The sequence below is a fragment of the Podarcis tiliguerta genome (assembly GCF_965153285.1).
Source record: "Podarcis tiliguerta genome assembly, chromosome: 17".
NCBI classification, from domain to species: Eukaryota; Metazoa; Chordata; class Lepidosauria; order Squamata; family Lacertidae; genus Podarcis; species Podarcis tiliguerta.
The window spans coordinates 14,248,837-14,274,540 of NC_139550.1; the positions used below are offsets into that span (position 1 = coordinate 14,248,837).

At 44.9% G+C, this 25,704-nt stretch overlaps 1 protein-coding gene across 1 annotated transcript; it reads left to right on the forward strand.

The window, feature by feature from the left end:
* Positions 1-9,072: 9,072 nt before the first annotated feature.
* ALDOB (aldolase, fructose-bisphosphate B) lies at positions 9,073-25,168 on the forward strand. Its single transcript, XM_083420472.1, has 9 exons — positions 9,073-9,230; positions 17,143-17,259; positions 17,973-18,184; positions 20,024-20,078; positions 21,073-21,233; positions 21,376-21,459; positions 22,297-22,471; positions 23,475-23,674; positions 24,594-25,168. The coding sequence occupies exons 2-9, from the start codon at positions 17,148-17,150 to the stop codon at positions 24,687-24,689; spliced, it is 1,095 nt and encodes a 364-aa protein (XP_083276598.1). The 5' UTR covers positions 9,073-9,230; positions 17,143-17,147; the 3' UTR covers positions 24,690-25,168.
* Positions 25,169-25,704: the final 536 nt, after the last annotated feature.

Below are 25,704 nucleotides of genomic sequence, written 5' to 3' on the forward strand. Positions count from 1 at the left end.
TATCTGTTTTGTTTGTTATGTCATTCTTTCATTGAGCGTCTCGCCCACTAGCAGTATCTACATCATCATCATAAACTTTATTGCACTAGCCAAAGGCCATGGCATCATTCACAAAGGGAACGAGAAGAAAAGCAACAAGAACTATAAAAACCATAAAAACATCAGGCACTGCAAATACAATAAACCACGGTCGCATCTCCTAGAAATCATTTGTTGGGTACGATAGAATAGCAGGGGGTTCTCAGGTAGAATGTGCCAGCTTAAATGTCCGAATCTCCTTTGCAATTGACCACTGTTTTATCTAGTTCTTTTCTCCTGATCTTCTTAGCTGCCAATGCATACAGTGCTGCTTTATAAGTTACAAAGTCATCAGTATCACTCAGCAGCCATTTCACCCTTTCCACCCTGTTTGAGTGTGTTCCATTCGTAAGCAGGGGTTTTATAAATCGGTCTCTTGGTTCTATATATAGCGGGCATTGCAATATATAGTGGTACAGATCCTCTACGCAAGGTTGCCCACAGAGACAAAGTCTCTCCATGTACTGTACTTTGCTGTACCGACCACCCACCACCACTGAGAGCATCGATTGGAATCGTAATTCTGTAAAAACAATTCTTGGTGCGGCAAGTAGGAGCCTTGTCAGATAGCTAGCTTGGATGTGCTCCATTTTGATAAGTGGGAACCCTGGTGAACTTTGGGTAGAGGCAATTGTGGTTAAATCCCGTTCTGCATCAGACCTGAAGAGACAATCTCTTAAGTGCCTCTTATCCATCTTCATGATCACCTGAAGATATTGTAATTGGTATTGGGTCAAGAGACGTTGGATGCCATCCTTTCAACATTTAGTCTGTTCCTGTTCTGTGTGGGACATAGTGGGGAATCTCTCCTCTCCTCCGAGAGAGACTGGAGTCTTTTCACATAGTTTAGACACAGATAACTAGTTCTAGCCCATATTGTTGTCACGTCCGTTTCCATGCGGAGAAGAGCAGCTGGAGTCCCATTGGGGAGCGAGAGCACTTTCCTGAGGAAGTTGTTCTGCCCTATTTCTAAGGCTTTGTTAGCATTTGGATCCATGTCCCATATCGCTACTCCAAGGGAGCCGGTGTACAGCTTCCGGGTCATGTGGCCAGCATGACTAAGCTGCTTCTGGTGAACCAGAGCAGCGCACGGAATGCCATTTACCTTCCCGCCGGAGCGGTACCTATTTATCTACTTGCACTTTGATGTGCTTTCAAACTGCTAGGTTGGCAGGAGCTGGGACTGAAAGACGGGAGCTCACCCCACCGCGGGGATTCGAACCACCGACCTTCTGATCAGCAAGTCCTAGGCTGTGTGGTTTAACCCACAGCGCCACCCGCGTCCCTGCCATGCCATGTACAGTCTGCCTAAAACTATGCAGTTTTTGTTTTTGCAAGCTCCATGCTGCATGTATCAGTGCACATACCATGTGCACCAACTTGGTTTTTGAGCTTTTGCTGATGTGGTACAGGCCTCTCATAGTAATGTACACGAAGACTCTACACACCAGCGACCACAAGTGTCCCCGTGCCCTGGCTATGAGCATGAACCAGGAGCTCCCCACTTTCAAACCTTACTTCTGGTTGCCGTCTTACAAAATGGTTATATTAGGCAAAATGGGAGCCTGTTGGAAGAGTGGGGTAAAAAATCAAATAAATGGATTATTGATTGGGCAAACTAGATACCCTAAGTGTGTGGGTCTCACTTCTGGTATACCTTACGGGGCTAGATAATAGAATGTGAACTGCTCTAAAAGCTTGAAACAAACTGAATAAATCCTAAGTAATATCATCAAGCCGACTCATGTGCTAAGAGGCTTTTGAATGCCATGCGCTCACCTGCATGCCACATGAAGGACTGTCAAATGAAGGGTTTTCGGCTGGCAACACAGCTACATGGTGACACAAACACACACGACTTGCTTCTGTATCAACAGACAAGACTAATACTAAAGGAAAAGTTGGTTTGCAGATAAACTTCATTTGCTTTTGGGCTACCCTATTTGTAAACCTGACCTGTTTATAAGTGTTGGGAGGGGGGATTTTTTTTTTTTTTTTTTTTTTTGGTGTGTGCTTCATACAGAAATTTGTATCAGATGTTCTGATTTTAGGGCTCTAGCCCCCCAACATGATTTGATTTTTTTTTTTTAATCCTGCTTTTATGAACTCCATTCACAAAATGAAATCGCCAGTGAATGCAACCAAAGATACTGTTTTCGCAACCCCCCTTTTCCGTTGCATAGAGCCAGTCTGCTTCCACCTGGGAGAATCCGGCCACAAGGGGATGCTGTAGTACTGGAGAGTGTTGACTGAGGGGCTGTCTGGAAACCTCTAAGCAGAATGCTCTTATTTCACATGGTTTGGCTTTTTTTATCAACAGAGGTGGATGCTACCCACAGGGAGAACATAGTCTCAAAAGAGAATCATTCGGACCCTGAAAATGATAACACAAGTCTGATGATGATTGCAAATGTTCCACGTGGCACTTGATAAACCCATTGTGTCAGTGTCAGGGAGGCATCAAAGGTTACACCCAAGCTCTTGACAGAAGGCGCTGGCACTAATTGAGCCCCTGCAAGAGATGGGAGTTGGCCCCTGTTATGTACTGAGTTGAATATGAGCTGAATAAAGAGCATGAAATCACTTTGCGACACTGAGTATATTTCAGCCCCCCAACCTCATGTTGTCCCAACCCAACCAGAGGACCTCTGTCTTCGAAATATTTAACTCCCACGCAGCCATCCAGCCACAGCTTCCAAGCATCTGGTCAGTGTGTCCGGGGCCAAGACAGGGCGGTCATCCATCAATGGATAAAGCTGGGTGTCATCAGCATATTGATGACTACACAGCCCAAAGCTCCAGGCAATCTGGGCAAGGGGGCGCATAAAGATATTAAAAAGCATCGGGGAAAGGATTGTGCCCTGTGGGACTCTACACACCAAGGAGTGTCGCGGTGACAACTCCCTCCCTAGCGCCACTCTCTGTCCCCGACCAGAGATAAAGGAGCTCAGCCATTGTTGGACTGTGCCCTGAATCCCCACATTGGCAAGGCAGTGGTCCTAAAGTTTGTGATCAACCATGTTGAAGGCTGCTGACAGATCTAAGAGAATCAGCAGTCCCGACCTGCCTCGATCCAGCTGTCTACGGAGATCATCTGTTAGGGTGACCAAAGCTGTCTTGGTCCCGTAACCAGGGCGAAAGCCAGACTGAAATGCGTCCAGAGCCGACGTTTCATCCTGAAGCCTACCAAGCTGTTTGGCAACTGCTCTCTCAGTTACGGAAGATTCAAAACCGGGTGGTAATTGGATAGATCTAAAGGATCTAGAGGGACACGGGTGGCGCTGTGGGTTAAACCACAGAGTCTAGGACTTGCCGATCAGAAGGTCGGCGGTTCGAATCCCCGCAACGGGGTGAGCTCCCGTTGCTTGGTCCCTGCTCCTGCCAACCTAGCAGTTCGAAAGCACATCAAAGTGCAAGTAGATAAATAGGTACCGCTCTGGCGGGAAGGTAAACGGCATTTCTGTGCGCTGCTCTGGTTCATCAGAAGCAGCTTAGTCATGCTGGCCACATGACCCAGAAGCTGTACGCCGGCTCCCTTGGCCAGTAAAGCGAGATGAGCTCCGCAACCCCAGAGTTGGTCACGACTGGACCTAATGGTCAGGGGTCCCTTTACCTTAAAGGATCTAGAGATGTTTTCTTTAAGAGCGGAGGCACCACTGCTTCCTTCAACTCCCCTGGGAAAGTCCCCGTGCCAAGGGACTGATTGATGATCTCAACCAGAGGGGCCCCACACCTCGTCTGGATGACATTCCTGTTACTATTTAACAGTTGACTTCAGATGATGATGATGATTTACTAACTTGCAATTTCTCCCAAGTTCTTACTTCTCAGTTCCTGACTTCTTGGTCATTGCTCTGTAGTGGGAGCATGGAATTCTTCCATCAGCTGGGAATCCTTTAACTATTAATTGCAGAGTTGGTTGCAAATTTTGCAAAGCACAGCTCATGAGCTGCACAGAGAGAAGAATTTGCCTGCAGCAGCATCCACCTGAGATGAATCGGAACTTGCATCTAGCCAATTGCTAAGGTCTGCCATTTTCAGATATGTACTTTTAATCGGCTGCTCTCAAAGGTCTTAGATGGAGTAGAGGTTTGGCATGAGAAAGGCCACATTAATGAAGAGCAATTGTGATTATTAATTAATAGCAGCAGAGGCTAATGGACTTTGAAACAGATTTGCAAGGGACAAGAGGGCACAGCAAGGTGAGAGCCACATTATGAGGGAATGGGAAAAGCTTCATATTAATAGTAAACTAGATCAGAGTAGTACTTTAACACTGAGCAGGCCAGGTGCACACTTTCTATGCTCCGCTGACACTCTGCTTTCACGTGCACAGACAGGCATGTACAATATTATTTCTCCACCTCACAAATAGCCATTAAGGTAGTCTGTGAATCACAGACTGCTGCTCTGGGAGCTGGGAGCCTTCTCTGGCATAGCTGAGATTTTGTCTGCATGTTGACTGGACTAGGAGAGAGCAGACAAGAAGAAGGGGTTTTAGCTTGGTGGCAAGAGTATCTGCTTCATATGTAGTATTTCCCAGGTTCAGGTAGGGCTGGGAATTTTTCCTGTCTGAAATCCTGGCCTCCTTGCCAGTCACTTTTAGACAGAGCTGAGCTAGGTGGGCCAACAGCTCACTACAAAGTCCTATGTGATATCAAAGAACAAACTGGAAAACATTTCATTCTGAGGAGAGCTAGCTTGCCTTGTGAGGTGACAAGCAAGTAAACCTGCTCATTGGTGATTCTCTAATTATGAATTTCCCATATACCAGAGTCTCCAAGTGTCCCTATTTTCCAGGGACAGTCTTGGACTTACAGAAGCCATCTCAGTTTTTGATTTGATCTCAGAATGTTCCGCTTTTCCTTAGAATGTCCCAATTTTCACTGGAGAAATGTTGGAGGGTATGGAGTTATACAACCCCTGAGCCAAGGAGATAAGTAGCTATGCTACCTTTAGAAGACATCTGAAGGCAGCTCTGTAGTGGGGAGTTTTTTTATGTTTAATGTTTTATATATGTTGGAAGCCACCCAGAATGGCTGGAGCAACCCAGTCAGGTGGGCAGGGAAGAAGAATGTTGGGGCAATTTGTCACTGTGCTTTTTGGAATTGTCTTGTTCTATGCCATCACACTTTCCCACCCCTCCTGAATTTGATGATTTTCAGTCCTGGCTGTGCATTTAGATGTTAACGGGTGGGATTAATTTGTCCTGGCATGCTGCTCTCCCTTAGGGTGACAATTAAAGTCTTCATAAGCGCTCACTCCAGGAAGCCAAGTTAGTAGTCCTGTTGTTCTTTTCCTCCAGTTATTCATACCTCCCTCTGTGGCTTGTCTTTCCTGCTGGGGTGTGGTGGCTCTTCAAAGGAGAAGCATGATGAAGAAAGTCAAAATTCTTAGGCAGAGGCATTGCACGCCAACATGGGAGTGTTTGAGAGTGCCAAGAAACATGTGTTGGTGACTCATGGTTTAAACCAATACTCACCAAATAGGCAGAACCGTGTATGCTTTGTAGGAAAGCATTTAAACTTTAGGTGCCAGATTCATCACTGAGAAAAAGTGAACTCAGCCGCATAATTAAGAAAATTTAGATCTATGCAAACTTTACCATTTTGCATAATTTATTCTGGTTGTGCTAGACGTAGAAAAAAGGATACTGTTATGCAGGACACTGAAGTCGAAACCCTAGCCATCAGGAATTTTGCCATCTATTAAGTTGCATGTGTATCTAAATTGCCACAAGGACAAGAAGGTGGGCTGTTTTTAAATACAGTGGAACCTTGGTTCTCGAACTTAATCCGTTCTGGAATTCCGTTTGACTCCTGAAACAATCGAAAACCAAGGTGCAGCTTCTGATTGGCGCAGGTGTCCCGGAAACAATGTTAAATAAGTTGGAGTTCTTGTTATTAAGAAAAAAGCACACCAAGAACTCTGGCCAAGATAAGTTTCAATAGTGGGAGTGGTCCCTACTCGCAAATCAATAGTCAATTGTAACAAAAACTAATCCATTCAAAAGTATGTATTCTGACAAGGATTACAAACTCAAGATACACGTTGATCTACCCACACTTAGCTGATGAAGGTGAATACATCAAAACAGGGTGCTGTCCTGGCTTCTGATCCATAATTGACTTCTGACTTCTGCTGAATGATTGAAACTAAGATCATCACGTCAAATCTGACTATGGACTAACATGAACTTACCTCTATTCATAAACTCTTATCTCTAATTCTGTAACGAATTATTGTGTTATACATATCCTTATGAGTTTGAGTTTGTCATCTCTGTTTGAGTTTGTAATCTCAATTTGAGTTTGTAATCCTTGTCAGAATACATACTTTTGAATGGATTAGTTTTTGCCCCGGAAACAATAGTTGTCAGCTGCATCAGATGTTCGGCTTCCGAAAAATGTTCAAAAGCTGTAACACTTCCGGGTTTTTGGAGTTCAGGAGTGAATTGTTCGTCAAATAAGCCGTTTGAGAACCAAGGTTCCACTGTAATAATCCCTCCCTGAAATTCCACACCCAGTGCCATATTCTGCAGGTTTCCTGCACCCCCAGAGAATTGCAGTGACCATGCAACATGTCTTCTTGGACTTGAATACACAGAAGCGTCTTTAAAGATGAAAGTATCATTTTGATTGTGAAGTGGCTGTTTACACCTGAGATGGAACAGACACACCCACATCTCTCCAATAACTTGCTGGTTTAATTGCATATGAAAGGATATAAGGCACAATCAGCCACAGTTAAGCATGTTCACAGCCTGCTAATTTCATGTAGAAGATGAAACACATGATTTAAATTGCGTCCCCGTCCCGCCATGTTTTTAGATGCTTTGGTAGTTTTATCTTTTCTGTGTTTGCTGCGCTGGGCTCTTCTTGGAGGAAGATTTGGATATAAATCTAATAAATAAAAGTCTTTGTAGACAGGAATGAATAAACATTGCTGTTTCTTTCATGTCACTTGAAGCCAGCAGTTCACATGACAGCTGAAAGTTCTGCCTCTTCACTTAGCATGGGGAGAGAACCATCAGTGTTCTAGCAAACATTGCATCTCTCGATGGAAATGGGGTCTAATGTTCAAGGCCACTGAGCACTTAGGCTGTGTTTGAGAACAGGCTGGCTAAACAATCTCCAGGGCTCCTGGCTGTCCAGTGAATTGCAAATAATCAATGGGAGCTGCTTGTAGCACAGAGAAGCCTTGCAGAAAATAAAAGCCCTTATGCAATAGCTACACTGTTTTAACAAAACTCTTGTGATAGATCCAAACATATTTTCTCCACCTGTTGTGAGTGAATTGCATTTCCCCAAAATGTTTATGTATTTCACTAAATGAGCATGCACTGGGAAGTGCCAATTAATTGTGCAATTTTACACATCACAAGTCACAATAGTGTTGTTGTTGTTATTTATTTGATTTGACTTCTTGCTTGCCCTTCACTATACAGTCCTACACTGTTACAAAACAACAACAACAACCCTAAATTCCTCTCTGCTTAGGCAAAGACCGGCTAGAGGGGCTGGGAGCTGGGGGCACTGTTATACAGTGGTTCCGCTCCTTCCTCCTGGGTCGTGTCCAGAAAGTGGTGTTGGGGGATGAGTGTTCAGACCCCTGGGCTCTCACTTGTGGGATGCCTCAGGGTTCCGTCCTCTCCCCCATGCTTTTTAACATCTATATGAAGCCGCTGGGAGAGATCATCAGGGGGTTTGGGCTGGGTGTTCATCAGTATGCCCCGTGGAATGCCCTCCCATCAGATGTCAAGGAAATAAACAAGGAAACCAACAGGCATCCCTGTTTAGGGAAGTTTTTAAAGTTTGATGTTTTATTGTTTTATTCTGTTTTTAATCTGTTGGGAGCTGCCCTGAGTGGCTGCGGAAACTCAGCCAGATGGGCGAGGTATAAATAAATTACTGTTGTTGTTTAAGCAAAACTTCTCTTTGGAAGTTTAAAACAATGTTCTCTGGGAAAAGGAATTGACTGTAAAACCATTCAGGTAGTTGTAGTTCTGTGTGAGGAACAGGGGTCTCCTAGCAATTCTCAGCACGTTTAAAAGCCACAGCTCCCAGAATTCTTTAGGGGAAGCCATGACTCTTTAAATGGGATGTGGGTGGTGCTGTGGGTTAAACCACAGAGCCTAGGACTTGCCGATCAGAAGGTCGGCGGTTCAAATCCCCGCGACGGGGTGAGCCCCCGTTGCTTGGTCCCTGCTCCTGCCAACCTAGCAGTTCGAAAGCATGTCAAAGTGCAAGTAGATAAATAGGTACCACTCTGGTGGGAAGGTAAACGACATTTCCGTGCGCTGCTCTGGTTCACCAGAAGCGACTTCATCATGCTGGCCACATGACCCGGAAGCTGTACACCAGCTCCCTTGGCCAATAAAGCGAGATGAGCGCCACAACCCCAGAGTCGTCCACAACTGGACCTAATGGTCAGGGGTCCCTTTACCTTTATGACTCTTTAAATTGGTATCACGGGGCTTTAAATCTATAGTGTGCATGTGGCCTATGACATTACCTGGGTTTGTTGCAAAAATTAAAAACAGCTTCACTGGAAATGCATCATTCCTTTGCCTCTTTTCATTCTGGCCATCTGTCCAGAGAGGAAAAAAATCCCACCAAGGCTTGTCAAAATAGCAACCCTACGCAACCTTCTACAGAGAAGTTTCATGCTAATGCATGAATGGAAGAGCCTTTTGAAATGACCTGTATACAAACATGTACCTAGGAGCAGAATTTTAAAAGGCTGCAGTTAGGAATATGCATGCTTGAATTCAGGGGGCTTGGCTTTTTAGTTATGATAGTGCTGTCAGCCTCCTTGCGAAAACTCAGCTATCTCCTGCCTGCTAATGCCTGTATGTTACATCCTATAGGTAGGAAGGCTCTGTTTGCACATGAAAGGGGGGGGGGTACATTTTATTGGCTGAGCTCTGTCACTGTTCAGTAGCCAATCAGAGCTGCTGAGCATTTGCACCTCTCCAACCAGCTTGAAGAAGAGGAAGAGAAGGGGGAGGAAAAATAAACTAGGAGAAAAGTTAACTAGTAACTGACATAGGAAGGTATAAATTGTTGCAGAGTTGCAGAGTTCGACCTGTTTGGCTGCAGCCACCTCACCAACAGGAATTTCTGGCAGAGGCAGAGACAACCATCCAAACGGTGCGTGCGAAGGAATCTTATACATGTTCTGAAAAGTTTATGGAAGAGCGAGGTAGAGAGTGGTGTGTGTGTGTGTGTGTGCATGAGAAAAGCGTGGGTTTTATTACTGGATAATTGTATGCTTATGTTTCCTCTCTCTACCTTATCACAGAAAACCCTTGAGCAAAGACTGCATTTTGTTGCTAGAAGCAACACAAAGAAAGTGTGTCGCTTTTGTTGCAAGTTGTCCAGCTGTTGCTTTTTAACCAGTGAATATTTCTTTCAGAAGGTTTCGTGCAGCCTTGATATTGACTTTTAAAATGACAATAGTAATAATCATTCCATGCAAGGGCTTTCTACCATAGGCAACAATTGTGTGCAGTACAGAATGAGTGACATGGTATTAGGAGGAACTGTTATAATAACTGGGGGTGAATTTCTCCTGACTAGAGTTCGGGTCATGCTTCATATGAGCAAAGTGGTCTGTCCACATGTAAGACGTCTGCCGAGGGTATCTCTACCATTCATAGGGACCCTTCTTCCCCAAGGCACAAATTTTGCACAAAAATAGAGGTTTCACAGCTTAAAGGATGTCAAGGAGGTGGGACTGGGCTCTGGCAGTACCTTCCTCGCTTTCAACCCCCCTTTGTGCAAATTTCAACATTTCCAGCTTGTTATCTTGATCAGTGACTGTAGAAAGCTTCTTTTACAATCTGGGGCCCTCCCAGCAAGAACCAAATGCTTGCAAGCTCATTTCATCAGTTTCAAACAACATGCGTTGCTGCCTTAGGCAACTGGGATTGCTGCTAAGTCCCAAACACACCCACCTTTCCTTTCTGCTTTGATCCACACTCAGTGCCTGGAACCTTCTGCTTTCGTAAGTATCTTCATGTCCCGCAAAAAGGAGGCGTGTTGTCACCCAAATTCACTCCAGGATTGTTGCAGAAACCAAAGGTGCTGCCCAGACTCCCCTTCATAATTGTTGACGACTCTCCATCCATGCAGAAGACCTTACCACAGCCAAGTCAAATGTAGATACGATATGATAATCTTCACTGTCATTGTCCCATACAGAACAACGAAATTGAAAAAATTTACGTCAGACATTCAAAACCAACAAGCCAGCTATCCCAGCCTGGTTAGCCCCCTAAAAACTCTGTATTAAATACAATATACTCCCATAGGGACTACTTTACACTGCATTTAAAACCAAAATCACCTTTGGATAGAAACTGTATCTCAGATGGCTAGTCCTAGTCTTTATAACACTGTACCTTCTTCCAGAAGGCAGAAGCTGAAAGATATAATTTCCAGGGTGCGCACTAAGATGGGGGAATCTGTGACCACCCAATACTGCTAGACTACAACTCCCATCATCCTTGAGGATTGGCCATGCTGGCTGGGGCTGATGGGGCCTGGAGTACAACAACTTCAGATTCCCCATTGCCTGCCTGCCCACTAGCTAAGCATGGCAAAGGTGCTTTTTGAAACGGTGTTGATAACTTGCTTGACGTACACTAGAGTTATGCAATACAGCAAAAGAAAAAAAACACCTCTGCAAGAAAAGCTTCAAAAGAACAGCGGTGTGGGATTTATTTTATTGTTTGCAAAAATCTTCCCCTCACACCCCTCCCCCAGTGAAAACTGAAAGGATGCAGACCCTCCCAAGTGTCCCTGTTTTCCAGGGACAGTCCCAGATTTACTGAAGCCATCCCACTTTCTGATTCGATCCCAGAATGTCCTGCTTTGCCTTAAGATATCCATGTTTACATTGGAGAAATGTTGGAGTGTATGCAGTCATGTGACCCCCGAGCCAAGGAGATAAGTAACTATACGTCTGAAGGCAGCTCTGTATAGGGAAGTTTTCAAATGTTTTATTATGTTTTTGTATATGTTGGAAGCTGTCCAGAGTGGCTGGGACAACTGAGTCAGGGACATAAATATTATTATTATTATTATTATTATTATTATTATTATTTTATTATAATATACATCCCTATTTTCATCAGGGAAATGTTGGAGGGTATGAAGGATGCCCCTGGAGTTTGAATTTATACACATTTCCCAAGATCTGTGAATGTATTCACAAAGGACACAGGAGCAGTAAAGGAAGTGAAAGTGTGTGTGTGTGAGAGAGAGAGAGGGGGGGGGGGAGAGGCAAAAAAGGATTTGGCAAAAAAAAAGTGGTAAGCATTCCCTGGACTGCACCACTTCAAGCTGCAGAGGTGGGGTTCCAGGTAACACAATTTGTGCATACTACAGCAGCAGTTCTTTTAAAATGCAGCAATTATGCCATAGGGACGCGGGTGGCGCTGTGGGTAAAACCTCAGCACCTAGGACTTGCTGATCGCATGGTCGGCGGTTCGAAACCCCGCAGCGGGGTGCGTTCCCGTTGTTCGGTCCTAGCGCCTGCCAACCTAGCAGTTCGAAAACACGTCTAAGTGCAAGTAGATAAATAGGGACCGCTTACTAGCGGGAAGGTAAACGGCGTTCCGTGTGCGGCTCTGGCTCGCCAGATGCAGCTTGTCACGCTGGCCACGTGACCCGGAAGTGTCTCCGGACAGCGCTGGCCCCCGGCCTCTTGAGTGAGATGGGCACACAACCCTAGAGTCTGTCAAGACTGGCCCGTACGGGCAGGGGTACCTTTACCTTTAATTATGCCATGGTGGAGACTGCTAGGAAGGAGCTTTCAGTTTTCCAGCTGTGGTGCAAAGGCCACCATTTGAATATCCATTGCACCTCAAAAATTAGACCAGAAACAATCCCAGGGTCAGCTTCAGAATGTGTGGCACATGGGATCAGGCAGCACAATTGAGCAGTGAATCACATGGCTGCATTCGCTCCAGAAATATCGGGAAAGGATGCAGCCGTTCTGCCCATGATCATCCTTTTATACCCAAATAATGCCTTTAAATGTCAACAAACTAGCTTTGAAAGCTCAGCGTTATGCGTGAGATCATTCTTCGTTTTTGCCTTCATATTTCCACCATATAACTCAATCACGTGCATCGTTCTAGCTGTGGGAGTGGCAGCAAGTAATGTAAGCCTTTAAGAAAAGTAAATACAGTAGCAAAGGTCATACAATTCTACCTCTTGCTACAGGGTTTATCCAGAACAAATTTACACTGGAGGGATGAAGGGGGTCTTAAAGATGGGACACCATCTGGGTCACCTAGAATATGGGATCACAGAATTGTAGAGTTGGAAGGGACCCTGAGGGTCATTTAGTCCAACCCCCTGCAGGAATCTCAGCTAAAGCATCCATGACTGATGGCCATCCAACCTCTGCTTAAAAACCTCCAAGGAAGGAAAGTCCACAGCTCAATAGGAAAACTCTTTCTTCTGCTGATACAGAATAAGCATGTGAGGCTTAAAAAGATGTCCATAGGTCAGCTATTTGTGCTTTGAATGTATGCTGTGATTGCACCCTTAAACAAAACCCACATTTAAGGAATCCCTAATTATGAGGGATGTCCAGAAATTAAGCAAGGTCAGATACTGCGCTTGATCCTCTCAGACTCCCAAATTTGGAGGTCAAGTTGTGTGACTTAGCCAGGAATCCCCCCCCAGCCCCCTGCAAAAATCTTAAGAACTGTAGTTTGCACTCTCACAGAACTACAATTTCCAGCACCTTTAGCAAACTACAGTTCTTAGGACTTTTTAAGTGTGTGTGCTGTGCATGTAGCCGAAATCTTAAGGTGGTTTGCCGGTTGTTGTTTTTTAAGGGAAAGATGGCAGTTTTAGCAGTTATGTGCAAGGGTTTGGGTTAGAAAATCCAGGGAGAGATTGCAGAACTGTATGTCCACGCAAACTGCCGCAACACCACCTCCTTTTAAGGTGACCTGAAAAATGAGGATGTGCCAAGAATTTTGAAATCTCCCCTTTCTTATTCCCTCAAACTCCTGTACTTTGGTCCCCGGTCAGTTGCAACATTAACAGAAGGCAACCTTTGTGCTGATATTAGTAGATATTTTGATCTACTGTGTTTTTTTTCTGCTTCCCTCAGCAGGGGCCTGGGGAATGGCCAAATTCCAGCACTATTGACAATTCATGTCAATGTCCTGTTGTACCTTTGCCAGGGACTTGAATGAGGCAAACAGCCTTGTTTGCTTAAAATGCCTCTGACGTCTCTAAATTCGGGACGTCCCGTGAAACGACGCTGCCTTTTCTAGTACTGAACTTTTTGTGTTTGGGGAAACATTATTGATTTTAAAGCAGACATAATCATCAGCAGTTATATATGAGACCTGACCCCTAATGGAGGAAAAAAAGCCATTTGGGAAATGAACAACTGAAGCAAAAACCTGTTGTGTTGTGAATGACAATCTTAGAAATAACCAGGGTGACTCGCTTTGTTAGATGGGCTGTCTCCGGGGGGGGGGGGGGGAGCACCGTGATTCTTGCTTATTCTCAACTGGGTCTCCATCTTCATTTGGGGGGGGGGGGGGGAATCCAAGTCCTCATGACTCTAAAGATTAATTACCTTGAAAGCCCAAAGGAACTGTGAAGAGTAGCAGGTCTTAGGTCAGTGATAGTGAACCTTTTAGAGACTAAGAGCCCAAACTGCAACCCAAAACCCACTGATTTATCGCAAAGTGCCAACACGGCAATTTAACCTGTATATCTCATTTTTTCCCTGTGTGTTTCACGTTTCTTCTTTATGACTGCTGCTGTAATAAATAATCCTTCATAAAAGTTATTGTGTTACATTCTTCATTAAATTATCTTTCCATTGATATATAATTTTATGGTATAACTCAGTGGGTTTTTTTCTTTAAAAATGTTTAGGGGTACACTCATTTTGACTCAAGAAAATCACCACTGGTGGGGGGGCAGGGGGAGATAAATAAATGCAGTTCAAATTGGGGAAAAGAAATGCAGTTCAAATTAGGGGGGGAATAGAGTGGTACCTCCATTTTCAAAGAGCTTAGTTCTCAAACTACTTGGAAGCTACAGTCCTGCTGGGGTGACAGCGTGCCATAGGTTCACCACCACCGTCTTAGGTGTTACTGGCAAGGAACTGAGCTCCCTGTGATGCAAGCCCAGGCAGTGTGTATGGAGGTCCTGGGCTGCCCAGATGACAAGACCCCTTCTTGGACTCACTGACGGGGTCCAAAGGAAAGCAGAGCAATATATCTGACACCAGCTTGACTGCAGGAGTTGCTGGACGGAGGGGTACAATGTGTTAGGATATTTCCGTTCCACCTTAAAAGGGAGCAGGATATTTGTGTCACAGCCTGCGCATTTCCTGTTTCACAGGATGTTTCTGTTGTGTCTTTGTTTTCGTTTCTCTCTCTGCTGGAACTCTGAAGCAGGCAGTCATGTTTTTCTTTGTTCTGATCAACGCAGAAATAAACTTGTAAATAATGCTCTCCTAAGTGCATCTTTCGCTGTGTGCATTATCTGCTGATAGAGCGTGCATGGCTCTGGAATGTGGCAAGCTATTTCTGGAGCTCGTGTCGCTAATTGCTGATACTGCGTGTCTACGGGAGATCAATGGACGTCCGGAGACGACGTGGAGTCATGATGGACTTTGTCTCCCTGGCAGTATCCCAACACAATGCACTATCCTCAGTGCTTTTTTTTTCTTTAAAAAATGTACTCTCATTTTCCTACTCATATTGAAATACTGCCCCTCAATGAGGCAAAACTTAGATTCACAAAATGTTTAGGGGTATGCGTACCCCTGCATCACCCCAGAATAAAAGCATGGACTATCCTACTGTCTTAGGGACTCCACTCTGGATTTTTGTAGGGTTTACTCCCGAAGGTATCCAGGGGCATCTTACCCATAGAGGTTAGTGGCGCAGGGCGCCAGGGCACCAAGTTCTGGAGGGCACCAGGGAAGAGGCGGAGGCTGGATGCGGTGCCTCCCGGCATCAGCTTGCCACCCTCGCAAGGCAAGGTTTTAGGGATTGCTGTGCCCCTGTGTGTTGCAGCGGCTAAATGATGCAACTCTACCTTGACTTGCAAACCCCTTTCTGCAGTTTCAGGTGTTGTCCACAAGATAGCAGTTTAGACTCAAAGCATCTTGCATTCCAGTTAGGCCTAACATATCCACGTGAAACCCAGATATTCCTCCTCTTCCTATAAACCTGAAAACCTTTCAGGTCCACATGAATAATACCCAGGAAAGAGTGAAAAGCTGTACATTAGCAAACAGTAGCAAAACAGGCCAGGCGAAAGAAAGGGGCTTGTTAGCATTAGGGCAAAGCCTTTGCTGCGTGGAAGATCAAATAGTTACCTAGAAACAAACATTCTAATCTACGCAGATAAGTTTGCTGAGACTGCAGTTAAAGGTGCACAGCTTGGTGTTCTGCTCAACCTGTGGCCTCCTTGAGCACAAAACTACATGTCTCCTGTAGCTAAAGGTAAAGGGACCCCTGACCGTTAGGTCCAGTTGCGGATGACTCGGGGGTTGCGGCGCTCATCTCGCTTTATTGGCTGAGGGAGCCGGCATACAGCTTCCGGGTCATGTGGCCAGCATGACTAAGCCGCTTCTGGCGAACCAGAGCAGTGCACGGAAATGCCGTTTACCTTCCCGCCGGAGTGGTACCTATTTATCTACTTGCACTTTGTGCTTTCGAACTGCTAGGTTGGCAGGAGCAGGGACCAAGCAACCGGAGCTCACCCCGTCACGGGGATTTGAACCACTGACCTTGTGATCGGCAAGCCCTAGGCTCTGTGGTTTAACCCACAGCACCACCACCGTCCCTTTTCTCCTGTAGCTAGGGATGAGCAAATCTACCGTATTTTTCGTCCCATAGGACGCTCCGTCCCATAGGACGCAGCTACTTTTTTGGGGGGGAAATAAAGGAAAAAATTTTTTCCCTTTATTTCCCCCCCAAAACCAGGTCGGGGAACAGTGGGATGGGGGCGCTGCGCCTCCCCGCTGTCCCCCGACCTTGTGGGGCTGGCCGAGGTCTGCCTGGCGCCAGGGCGCTCTGCTGCAGGGCGCCCCATGCGCCGGGCGGCAGCTGCCGCCCGCAAGCCTTGCGCGCCGGGGGGAGTTCTTTATTGGCTGAGGGAGCCTGCATTCGCACCATAGGACGCACACACATTTCCCCTTCATTTTTGGAGGGGAAAAAGTGCGTCCTATAGGGCGAAAAATACGGTAATTCATGCTAGTTGGGACCGATGGGAGCTGGAAGATGGCAGCATCTGGAAGGCCACAGACTCCCCACCCTTGCTCTGATGAAACTGACATCCTTGGAGGCTGGTTTTGGCTGAAGAAGAAGAGGAGGAGGAGGAAGGTAGCACCAGAAAAAAGATGCAAAATGGTAGTAATAGTTGTTGGTGGGGAAAAAATGCACTATCTGGATCCCAGCACAACCTAAAACGGACTTCAACAGAAGCAGCATTTTACATTTTGGCTAGGTGGACTTAAAAACAAAAAACAACAACTTGTATTTTGCTTTGCTTTGTTTTATTAAACTAGCTATATGTTAGAGAGGATGGAATCAGATAAGACAGAACCTTAAAATGTAATTATATTTGTTGCGCAATTGTCTTTTCTTGAATTGGAATATAACTGCTGTGTAACAAATGTAACTTTCTATGTGGAAAAAAGAATATATATATGTGTGTGTGTGTGTGTGTGTGTGTGTATATATATATACTGGCTATATGTTTGGGCTGCCATATTTCAAAAAGTAAAAGCCAGGACACCCAAAAATTGACGAGTTCTTTTTAGGAAGACCCCAAAATTGTTGAGCTCTTTTATACAAAAAATGCGAAAGCGCCACCTTTCAGAAATTCCCCCTGGACATCAGTTCCACCTTTTGATATACCGGTAAAATGCCCTCTTATTGTTTAAAACATAGCATCATCTGGTCCTATCTTGTGTGGCATCCAGAATGCAAAACAAAACATCAAATGGTTAAAAACATTGGCTTGGACCGTTTTCTAACCTGGGATTATGGTTTGTTTTCAGCCATCATGACCCATCAGTTTCCAGCCCTATCTCCGGAACAGAAGAAAGCCCTTTCAGACACAGCTCAGAGGATTGTGGCCACAGGCAAAGGAATCCTGGCCGCAGATGAATCTGTTGGTGAGTTTTTAAATCACTAGTCAGTAAGACTTTCTTTCTTTCCTTCTTTCTTTCTTTTTCTTTCTTTCTTTCTTTCTTTCTTTCTTATTTGCAGACTCATTCTTGCTGGTATAATCTTAAAATTTACAACCAGGAGAAGGTTTCGTTTTTGGAATAATAAATTTTCAGAGTAGTTTTACAGTTATATAAAAAATTACAGATTTGGTTATACTATTAGAAACACATACACAGATAATTATGAAATTATTGTGAGGTTTAATAAGTTAACTTTTTATATTTAGACAACTTTTTTGCTGTACTTCGTTGGAAGGAGAAAAATGATCATTTCCTTAATAACATATGAACAATTTATTTAACTAGAGCAATAACATTATAGCATATGTATCCATGTATGTTAACTGATTTGGTTAAAGGTGTTTGGTTTTTTTTAAAACTTAGACCGAGTTTTAGCACACATGAAAAACTTAAAACAAATCCTTATTTCCTGAAGAATAGCCTTTGGACTATAATGGAACTTAAATAGAAAACTATCTTGAGAAAGCTTTTTCCTCCAAAAGCATTTTATTTTTAAAAATCTGATTTAAATTTTAAAAATCCGATTTAAATCAGAAAATCCGATTTAAATTAAAAAAAATCTGATTTTTTTTAATTTTAATTTTTTGAAATAATTGATTTTTATCCACCCTGCTTTGCTATTTGGTGGCTTTCCACAGGTACTATGGGTAACCGGCTGCAGCGCATCAAAGTGGAGAACACCGAAGAGAACCGTCGGGCCTTCCGAGACATCCTCTTCTCTTCCGACGCCTCCATCAATCAGCAGATAGGGGGTGTCATTTTTTTCCACGAGACCCTCTATCAGAAGGACAACGCTGGCAAGCTCTTCCCAAATGTCATCAAGGACAAGGGCATCGTGGTTGGAATCAAGGTGAATATCTTGTCCACAGTTAACTGTATGAAGGCCAAGAGGTGTCTTCACACTGGAGAGCCAGTGTAGTGTAGTGGTTAAGAGTGGCAGTCTTGTAATCTGGTGAACCGGGTTTGATTCCCCGCTCCTCCACATGCAGCTGCTGGGTGACCTTGGGCTAGCCACACTTCTCTGAAGTCTCTCAGCCTCACTCACCTCACAGAGTATTTGTTGTAGGGGAGGAAGGAAAAGGAGAATGTTAGCCTCTTTGAGACTCCTTTGGGTAGTGATAAAGCGGGATATCAAATCCAAACTCTTCTTCTTCTTCTTCTTCACCTCCCATTTCTCCTGTCTCTGCACCTCGAGGGCCGCCTTTCCCCACATGAACCAAACTGTGTCCCGTCATCGGAGAACTGTCTCCATGTGTCCTCTCTGGGTTCAGCGAGTGGCGACATGAGAACGGGCCTTTTCGGTGTTGGCTCTGCCACTTGTAGAATGCTCTCCCCAGGAAAGCATGCCTGGAGTCATCCTGATCTGTTGCTTTGCACCAGGCAAAACCTTTCTATTCACCCAGCACTGAATTGGGAAGGTAACAAGTTGTGCCTGTGGCCTCTTTGTTGTGCTCATTCTTTTAAGTGGGATAGGTAGGATGTCACAGAGATGTCAGTTAAAAGGGACCCCAACGGTCATCTAGTCCAACCCTCCGCAATGCAGGAATCTTTCGCCCAAATCCATGAGCCTGAGATGAAGAGTCTCATGCACTACCAACTGAGATAGGTATCTTTTTTTTTTCTATCTACCAACTGAGCAATGCCAATTTAGGATGTGTGTGTGTGTGTGTGTGTGTGTATGCACAATTTAGGTCTTGTTTTACTGCTGTTATTAGTCTTTAAGGCTTTTTTCTTTTTTTATCATTACACTTTGGTGTAAAAAGCGACTTACTGTTTTTATAGCAAGGGCCTGTGGTAGCTCTATTATTATTTTTTTAAAAAAATTATTATTATTATTTACATTCATATACCCCCTTTAACTTCCAAGGATCTGTGGCTCCTCACAACAACCCTCTGAGGTAGTTTAGGCTAAGAGATGGTGATGGAACCAAGGTTAGCCAGTGAGCTTCATTGCTGAGCAGAGATTCGAACCCAGCTCTCCCAGGTCCTAGTCCAACACTCTTAACCATTACGCCACACTGGCTATGAAAGCAGGGATAGTGTGACATATAGGAGTATTTGGTGCTAACACCTTCATAGTCATTTGTTGGTGCGATTTAGACAGAAGAACATAGGTTATGCAGTGATGTAGGTCAGGCTTCTTCAACCTCAGCCCTCCAGATGTTTTTGGCCTACAACTCCCATGATCCGTAGCTAGCAGGACCAGTGGTCAGGGATGATGGGAATTGTAGTCTCAAAACATCTGGGGGGCCGAGGTTGAGGAAGCCTGATATAGATCATATAAATCAGGTGTGGGGAACCTTTGTCCCTGCTGGCGTTGTTGACCTACACCAGGCATAGGCAAACTTGGCCCTCCCTATGTTTTTGGGACTACAACTCCCATCATCCCTGACCACTGGTCCTTTTAGCTACGTATGATGGGAGTTGTAGTCCCCAAAACAGATGGAGGGCCGAATTTGCCTATGCCTGAGCTACACCTTCCACCTGCCCAGGCAAGCATGGCTAATGGCCAGCGATGGTGGTAGTGGCAGTTTAGCAACATCTGGAGCCTCACAGGTTTCCCGTACCTGACATTGATCAAGCACATACCAGTGCATTGCATGTATCAACCAATCTACAGCTTAGATGCAATGACCCTGTACAGTCAATCTGGGAACGTTTTGCTAATGCTTGTGTTAAACTTCCACAGCTGGACAAAGGCACAGCTCCATTGGCAGGAACGAATGGAGAAACCACCATTCAAGGTGAGATATTTATTTCCTCTGAACCTTGAAATATGAGAGAGCGCGTCAGTTCCAAACAGAATTTGTTAAAAATTCTGTTGATACCACATCTGTCGGCCCAGGATACCTGAAGGAGCGTCTCCATCCCCATCGTTCAGCCCGGACACTGAGGTCCAACTCTAAAGGCCTTCTGGCGGTTCCCTACCTGCAGGAAGTGAGGTTACAGGGAACCAGGCAGAGGGCCTTCTTGGTAGTGGTGCCAGTCGTGTGAAATGCCCTCTCTTCAGATGTCAAGGAAATAAATAACTATCTGGCTTTTAGAAGACATCTGAAGGCAGTCCTGTTTAGGGAAGTTTTTAATGTTTCATGTTTTATTCTGTTTAATATTCTGTTGGGAGCTGCCCAGAGTGGCTAGGGAAACCCAGCTAGATGGGTGGGGTATAAATAATAATCATAATATTTCATAAAATGTAGACACTGCTTGATTGTGTAAAAATGAAACTCCTTCAAAGCGGCTTGCAAAATGATAAAACCATAACATCAGGGGGAAAATTATGAGAAGTTAAAATTCTGATTAAAATGCACGCTACTTAAAATGCAGCCTTCTACCCTTTGGATAAAGTAAAGGGTAAAGGGACCCCTGACCATTAGGTCCAGTCGTGACCGACTCTGGGGTTGTGGCACTCATCTCGCTTTATTGGCCGAGGGAGCCGGCATACAGCTTCCGGGTCATGTGGCCAGCATGACTAAGCCACTTCTGGTGAACCAGAGCAGCGCACAGAAATGCCGTTTACCTTCCCACCGGAGCGGTACCTATTTATCTACTTGCACTTTGACGTGCTTTCGAACTGCTAGGTTGGCAGGAGCAGGGACCGAGCAACGGGAGCTCACCCCGTTGCGGGGATTCGAAATGCCGACCTTCTGATCGGCAAGTCCTAGGCTCTGTGGTTTTGACCACAGCGCCACCCGCAAATCTTCTAAAAGGCCCCATCTTTCTTCTCTTTTTTGCCTTCAGGTTTGGATGGCCTTGCTGAGCGCTGTGCCCAGTATAAGAAGGATGGAGCTGACTTTGGCAAGTGGCGTGCTGTGTTGAAAATTACAGATACGACCCCCTCCACTCTTGCCATCCAGGAGAATGCTAATACACTGGCACGTTATGCCAGTATCTGTCAACAGGTATACCCTCTCAATAACTCAGTGTTTTCCTGGCAGCTTGGTGGTGGGAGGGTGTGGCAGCTTTTGGGAACCTTTCCCTATGGATATGAACTTAGAACCTAGTTCATCTAGATGCCCATTACATTTTCACTTGAATCTTCAGCATGGACTAGTGCCCATCGTGGAGCCTGAGATCCTGCCTGATGGAGACCATGACCTCCAACGGTGCCAGTACGTGACAGAAAAGGTAAGGGTGGCATCAGAAGCTCACCATGTTCCTGCACCTCACAGATAATGTCAGGAGAAGGTTGGCAAGAAGTCACACTGTATTAGTGAAGCTTCAAGGAAACACAGCCGGTTCCGGAGGCCAGGCCTAGGGAGCACAGCAACTCATCCCAGTAGATCTTGCCCCTACGAGGCAGTGGCGAGGACCAAAGGTCTCTGCCATCCCACAGCTCCTCCTCCCTAATGTCCTTCCCAAGCGATCTGAGACTCCATTGCCTTGTCTGTCTTTGCTCTGTCCTCTTCATACCTCTTCTAGTTCTGGGAGACCAGGGGAGAGGGGAGCTGGTTGCAGCATTCTTGCCGCTGTTGTGGCATATAAAAATATCCTTCTTTTATCGCTTGGGATATCTGGAGTTAGTAAACCCAAAAGGAATGCTTCCGGCTTTTTAACAAACTTCTGTCCAAACATTTTCTTTTCAGTTCTTCATAGATACTATCCCAAAGGTTTCTGATTTTCTTACACCCCCACCACATATGCAACATTGTTCCTTCTGCACGCTTACACCTCCAACATTTATTTGAGTTTGTTTTATACAACTTTGCTAGTTTACTAGGTGTCAGATACCACCAACCTCGGCCCTCCAGATGTTTTTGGCCTGCAACTCCCATGGTCCCTAGCTAGCAGGAACAGTGGTTAGGGATGATGGGAATTGTAGTCTCAAAACATCTGGAGGGCTGAGGTTGAGGAAGCCTGCTGTAGAGTAACTCTGCTTAGAGGTAGTAATCCTGTGCACCCTTACTTTGGAGTGCACCCATTTGAATAAAGTGGGACTAATCCCAACTTCTTCTCGTGTCCCAGGTGCTGGCTGCTGTGTACAAGGCCTTGAACGACCACCATGTCTACCTGGAAGGAACATTGCTGAAGCCCAACATGGTGACTGCGGGCCATTCTTGTCCCAAGAAGTACACCCCCGAAGAGGTGGCCATGGCCACAGTGACAGCTCTCCATCGCACCGTCCCAGCGGCTGTTCCAGGTCATTCTTCAGCCCTTGCGATCTGTCAGGGTTTTCTTTAAGGGTGTGTCTGGGCCTCCCTGATCTGCTCTTTACCTGATTTACGGATGTGTGTCCATTGCATTTGATTTGCAAAAACGCTTTTGGTCACGTTGCTGGCTGCCAATCGACCAGACATGGGAAGAGACTCCGTAGAATAGCATGTCACATCCATGGCGTACACTGAAAACACTTTTAAAGCACATGGCTTCCGCCTAAGAACTGTAGTTTGTTAAGGGTACTGGGAATCTTTGGTAAGCTACTGTTCCCAGGATTCTTTGGGGGAAGCCGTAGGCTTTAAAAGGATGGCACGGATCAATTGACATTGAATAACACAAATGTTCTGTCTATTGACAAAGGGCTTTATTAGCTCAGCCTCATAGGCAAGCCACCAAATAATAATAATAATAATAATAATAATAATAATAATAATAATAATAAATAATTTATACCCCGCCCATCTGGCTGAGTTTCCCCAGCCACTCTGGGCAGCTCAGAATTTTAAAAACTTCCCTAAACAGGGCTGTCTTCAGATGTCTTTTAAAGATAAGATAGCTGCTTATTTCCTTCACATCTGAAGGGAGGGCATTCCACAGGGCGGGTGCCACTACCGAGAAGGCCCTCTGTCTGGTTCCCTATAACCTCACTTCTCACAATGAGGGAACCGCCAGAAGGCCCTTGGTGCTGGACCTCAGTGTCCGATCTGAACGATGGGGGTGGAGACGCTCCTTCAGGTATACAGGACCGAGGCTGTTTATCCTACAAGTCACGTTCAGTCAGAGGAATGTCATTGTTAAAATGAAGAATCAGAAGAATCTCTGTCTCTTTTCCATTTCCTCTTGAAAGTTCTTTTCTATTCCTTTTTTCTTATCTCTCTCTTTCTTGTTATGTTTTTAACTCACTTAGATTAATGTTGGGCAAAAACATCTTGGCAAATTAAGTCTTCAGTCTTTATGGTAATCTTGCCTTCTGATTCCAACTGCAGGCATCTGCTTCCTTTCTGGGGGCCAAAGCGAGGAGGAGGCTTCCGTCAACCTCAATGCCATCAATCTCTGCCCTCTGCCTAAACCTTGGAAGCTGACTTTCTCCTACGGGCGGGCCTTGCAAGCATCGGCTCTGGCTGCCTGGTCTGGGAAGCCTGAGAACAAGAAGGCTGCCCAGGAGGCCTTCTGCAAACGAGCAAAGGTAAGAGGGGAAAGAGCCTGAGCTCAGTGGCAGCCAGCCAACTTTGCACTGAAAAGGTCCCAATCTCCGATTTCATTTCCAAGGAGGGCAGGGAAATATGCCCCTCTCTCAAATCCTGAAGATCTGCTGCCAGCTGGTCTAGATCAGGGGTAGTCATCCTTTTTATACCTACCGCCCACTAATGCATCTTTCTGGATGGTAAAATTTCCTTCCTGCCCACCACTGCTCAATGGAAGGAGGATTCAGCTTGTGCCGTACAACCCCCTACCGCCCACCTAGAATCCGGAAACGGCCACTAGTGGGCAGTAGGGGCCAGGTTGACAACTCCTGGTCTATAAAATTACATGGTTCGACTTGGTATAAGGTAGTTTTTTCCTCACCTTTGAGGACAGTATAATTAAAAGAACCAGTGCAGAGAAGTACGGAGAATAGCGTTAGAGGGAACTGGGCCAGTACTTGATTAGAACCTAGTACACCTTGCCTGTGGTACTTGGGCATCTTGATAAAAGTTAAGTTTTTAAGTGAATGCTTAAAAGCCAACATGTGGGTGCAGTTGAAAAGTTAACTGAAAACAGGTAAATCATATAGGTATCACCAAAAGGATTGGGACTGGTTGCTGCTGTCTTTAGAGCACACACCCAAACATGGGTTTTCTTGCTGCGTAATGTGTGAGATTGCCCTGATTCCCAGTTTGTCACAAAGTGCTTTTCAGGAGCAGAGAGAGAAAGAAAGAAAGAAAGAAAGAAAGAAAGAAAGAAAGAAAGAAAGAAAGAAGTAATAGATTTAGATTGTGTATGGATTAGTACTCAGTCTCCATTGATTCTAGAAAAAAATGTGGGTGTACATAGCTATGGTGTTTGGTTGTCTCTCCCCCCTTTTTTATTAAAAAAAATTGACCAGCTGTTATTTTTATTTCCAGATAAATAGCTTAGCCTGCAGAGGTCAATACACCACCTCTGGGAAGACCGGCGGAGCAGCCACCCAGTCGCTTTTCACTGCCAGTTACACATACTAATTCAGAAAATGGTGCAGCTAGCTTGCCCCTCTTTGTAGCTGGCAGGAGATCCAAAGGGAAAACATCTCACATTACATCCCCATCAGAAGCGGCAAATAAATGGATTGGAATAAAAGGTCCCACTGCACACTTCTAATCCTTCAGCACAAAGTTAAAATAACTTCACTGCATCTACACATTCCAAAATAACTTGACAGGTTTTACGGATCCATCCTTCACTGACTTTAATCCTCTCCTTGGACAGCTGGTTTTGTTTTGTTTTTTAAAGATGTCTCCCATAGCCAACTGGGGAGCTGAATAAGAGGCCTTGTGTTTTTTCTCCACCCCTGATAACATTGCCAGCTGAGACAGAACAACAGCCAAGAGAGAGAGAACATGAAACACACTCTTTAATCCATAATGTCTTCGATGTATAAACTGTGAATCAATTTCCTGTCAAAGTGAAAAGATTAAATGAAATAAAAATTGATAAACTTTAACTGTGTATTTCCATTTATTTGCCCTGTCATGGTATTTTTGTCGTGGCATGTCAACTATTCCTTTTTAGAGTGTTTCCAGGTGATCTGTACATTGAGCAGTATTCCTGCTTTGTTTGCAGGCAAATTAGATTGATTTACTTAATTAGCATTGTGACGTTAACATGTGAGAGTGCTGGAGGTGAAATAGTTAAACAGGTTACCCAATCAGAACACAGGGGGGTGGAGTCAGAGGGACTATAAAACCAGCTCTGGGAAGGGTGAAGGGAGGAGTTTGTTGGGAGGTTGGTTGGAGTGGAAGTGAATTGGGATAGAGTCTGTGGGTAGGTTGAGTTAGTGTAGTGAAATAAGCTGAGTCAGGAACAGTTTTGAGCTAGGAAGACAAGTAAATATCTGAGTGAGTGAGAGCAGGTAGCGGAAGTTACAGGTCTGGATAGGCACCCCATGATTGTAATTGACTGATACCATTTATGAAACCACATGCTTGTTAAACTGCAATAAATAAACAGAAGTTTATGTTCCAATTTAACCCTGACTGG

Excerpts from the sequence above, each read along its gene's own strand:
- ALDOB (XM_083420472.1), top strand. The coding sequence starts at position 17,148 with ATGACCCATCAGTTTCCAGCCCTATCTCCGGAACAGAAGAAAGCCCTT. Across the intron at positions 18,185-20,023 it reads GCATCGTGGTTGGAATCAAG|CTGGACAAAGGCACAGCTCC; the intron begins GTGAATATCTTG and ends AAACTTCCACAG. Across the intron at positions 20,079-21,072 it reads TGGAGAAACCACCATTCAAG|GTTTGGATGGCCTTGCTGAG; the intron begins GTGAGATATTTA and ends TTTTGCCTTCAG.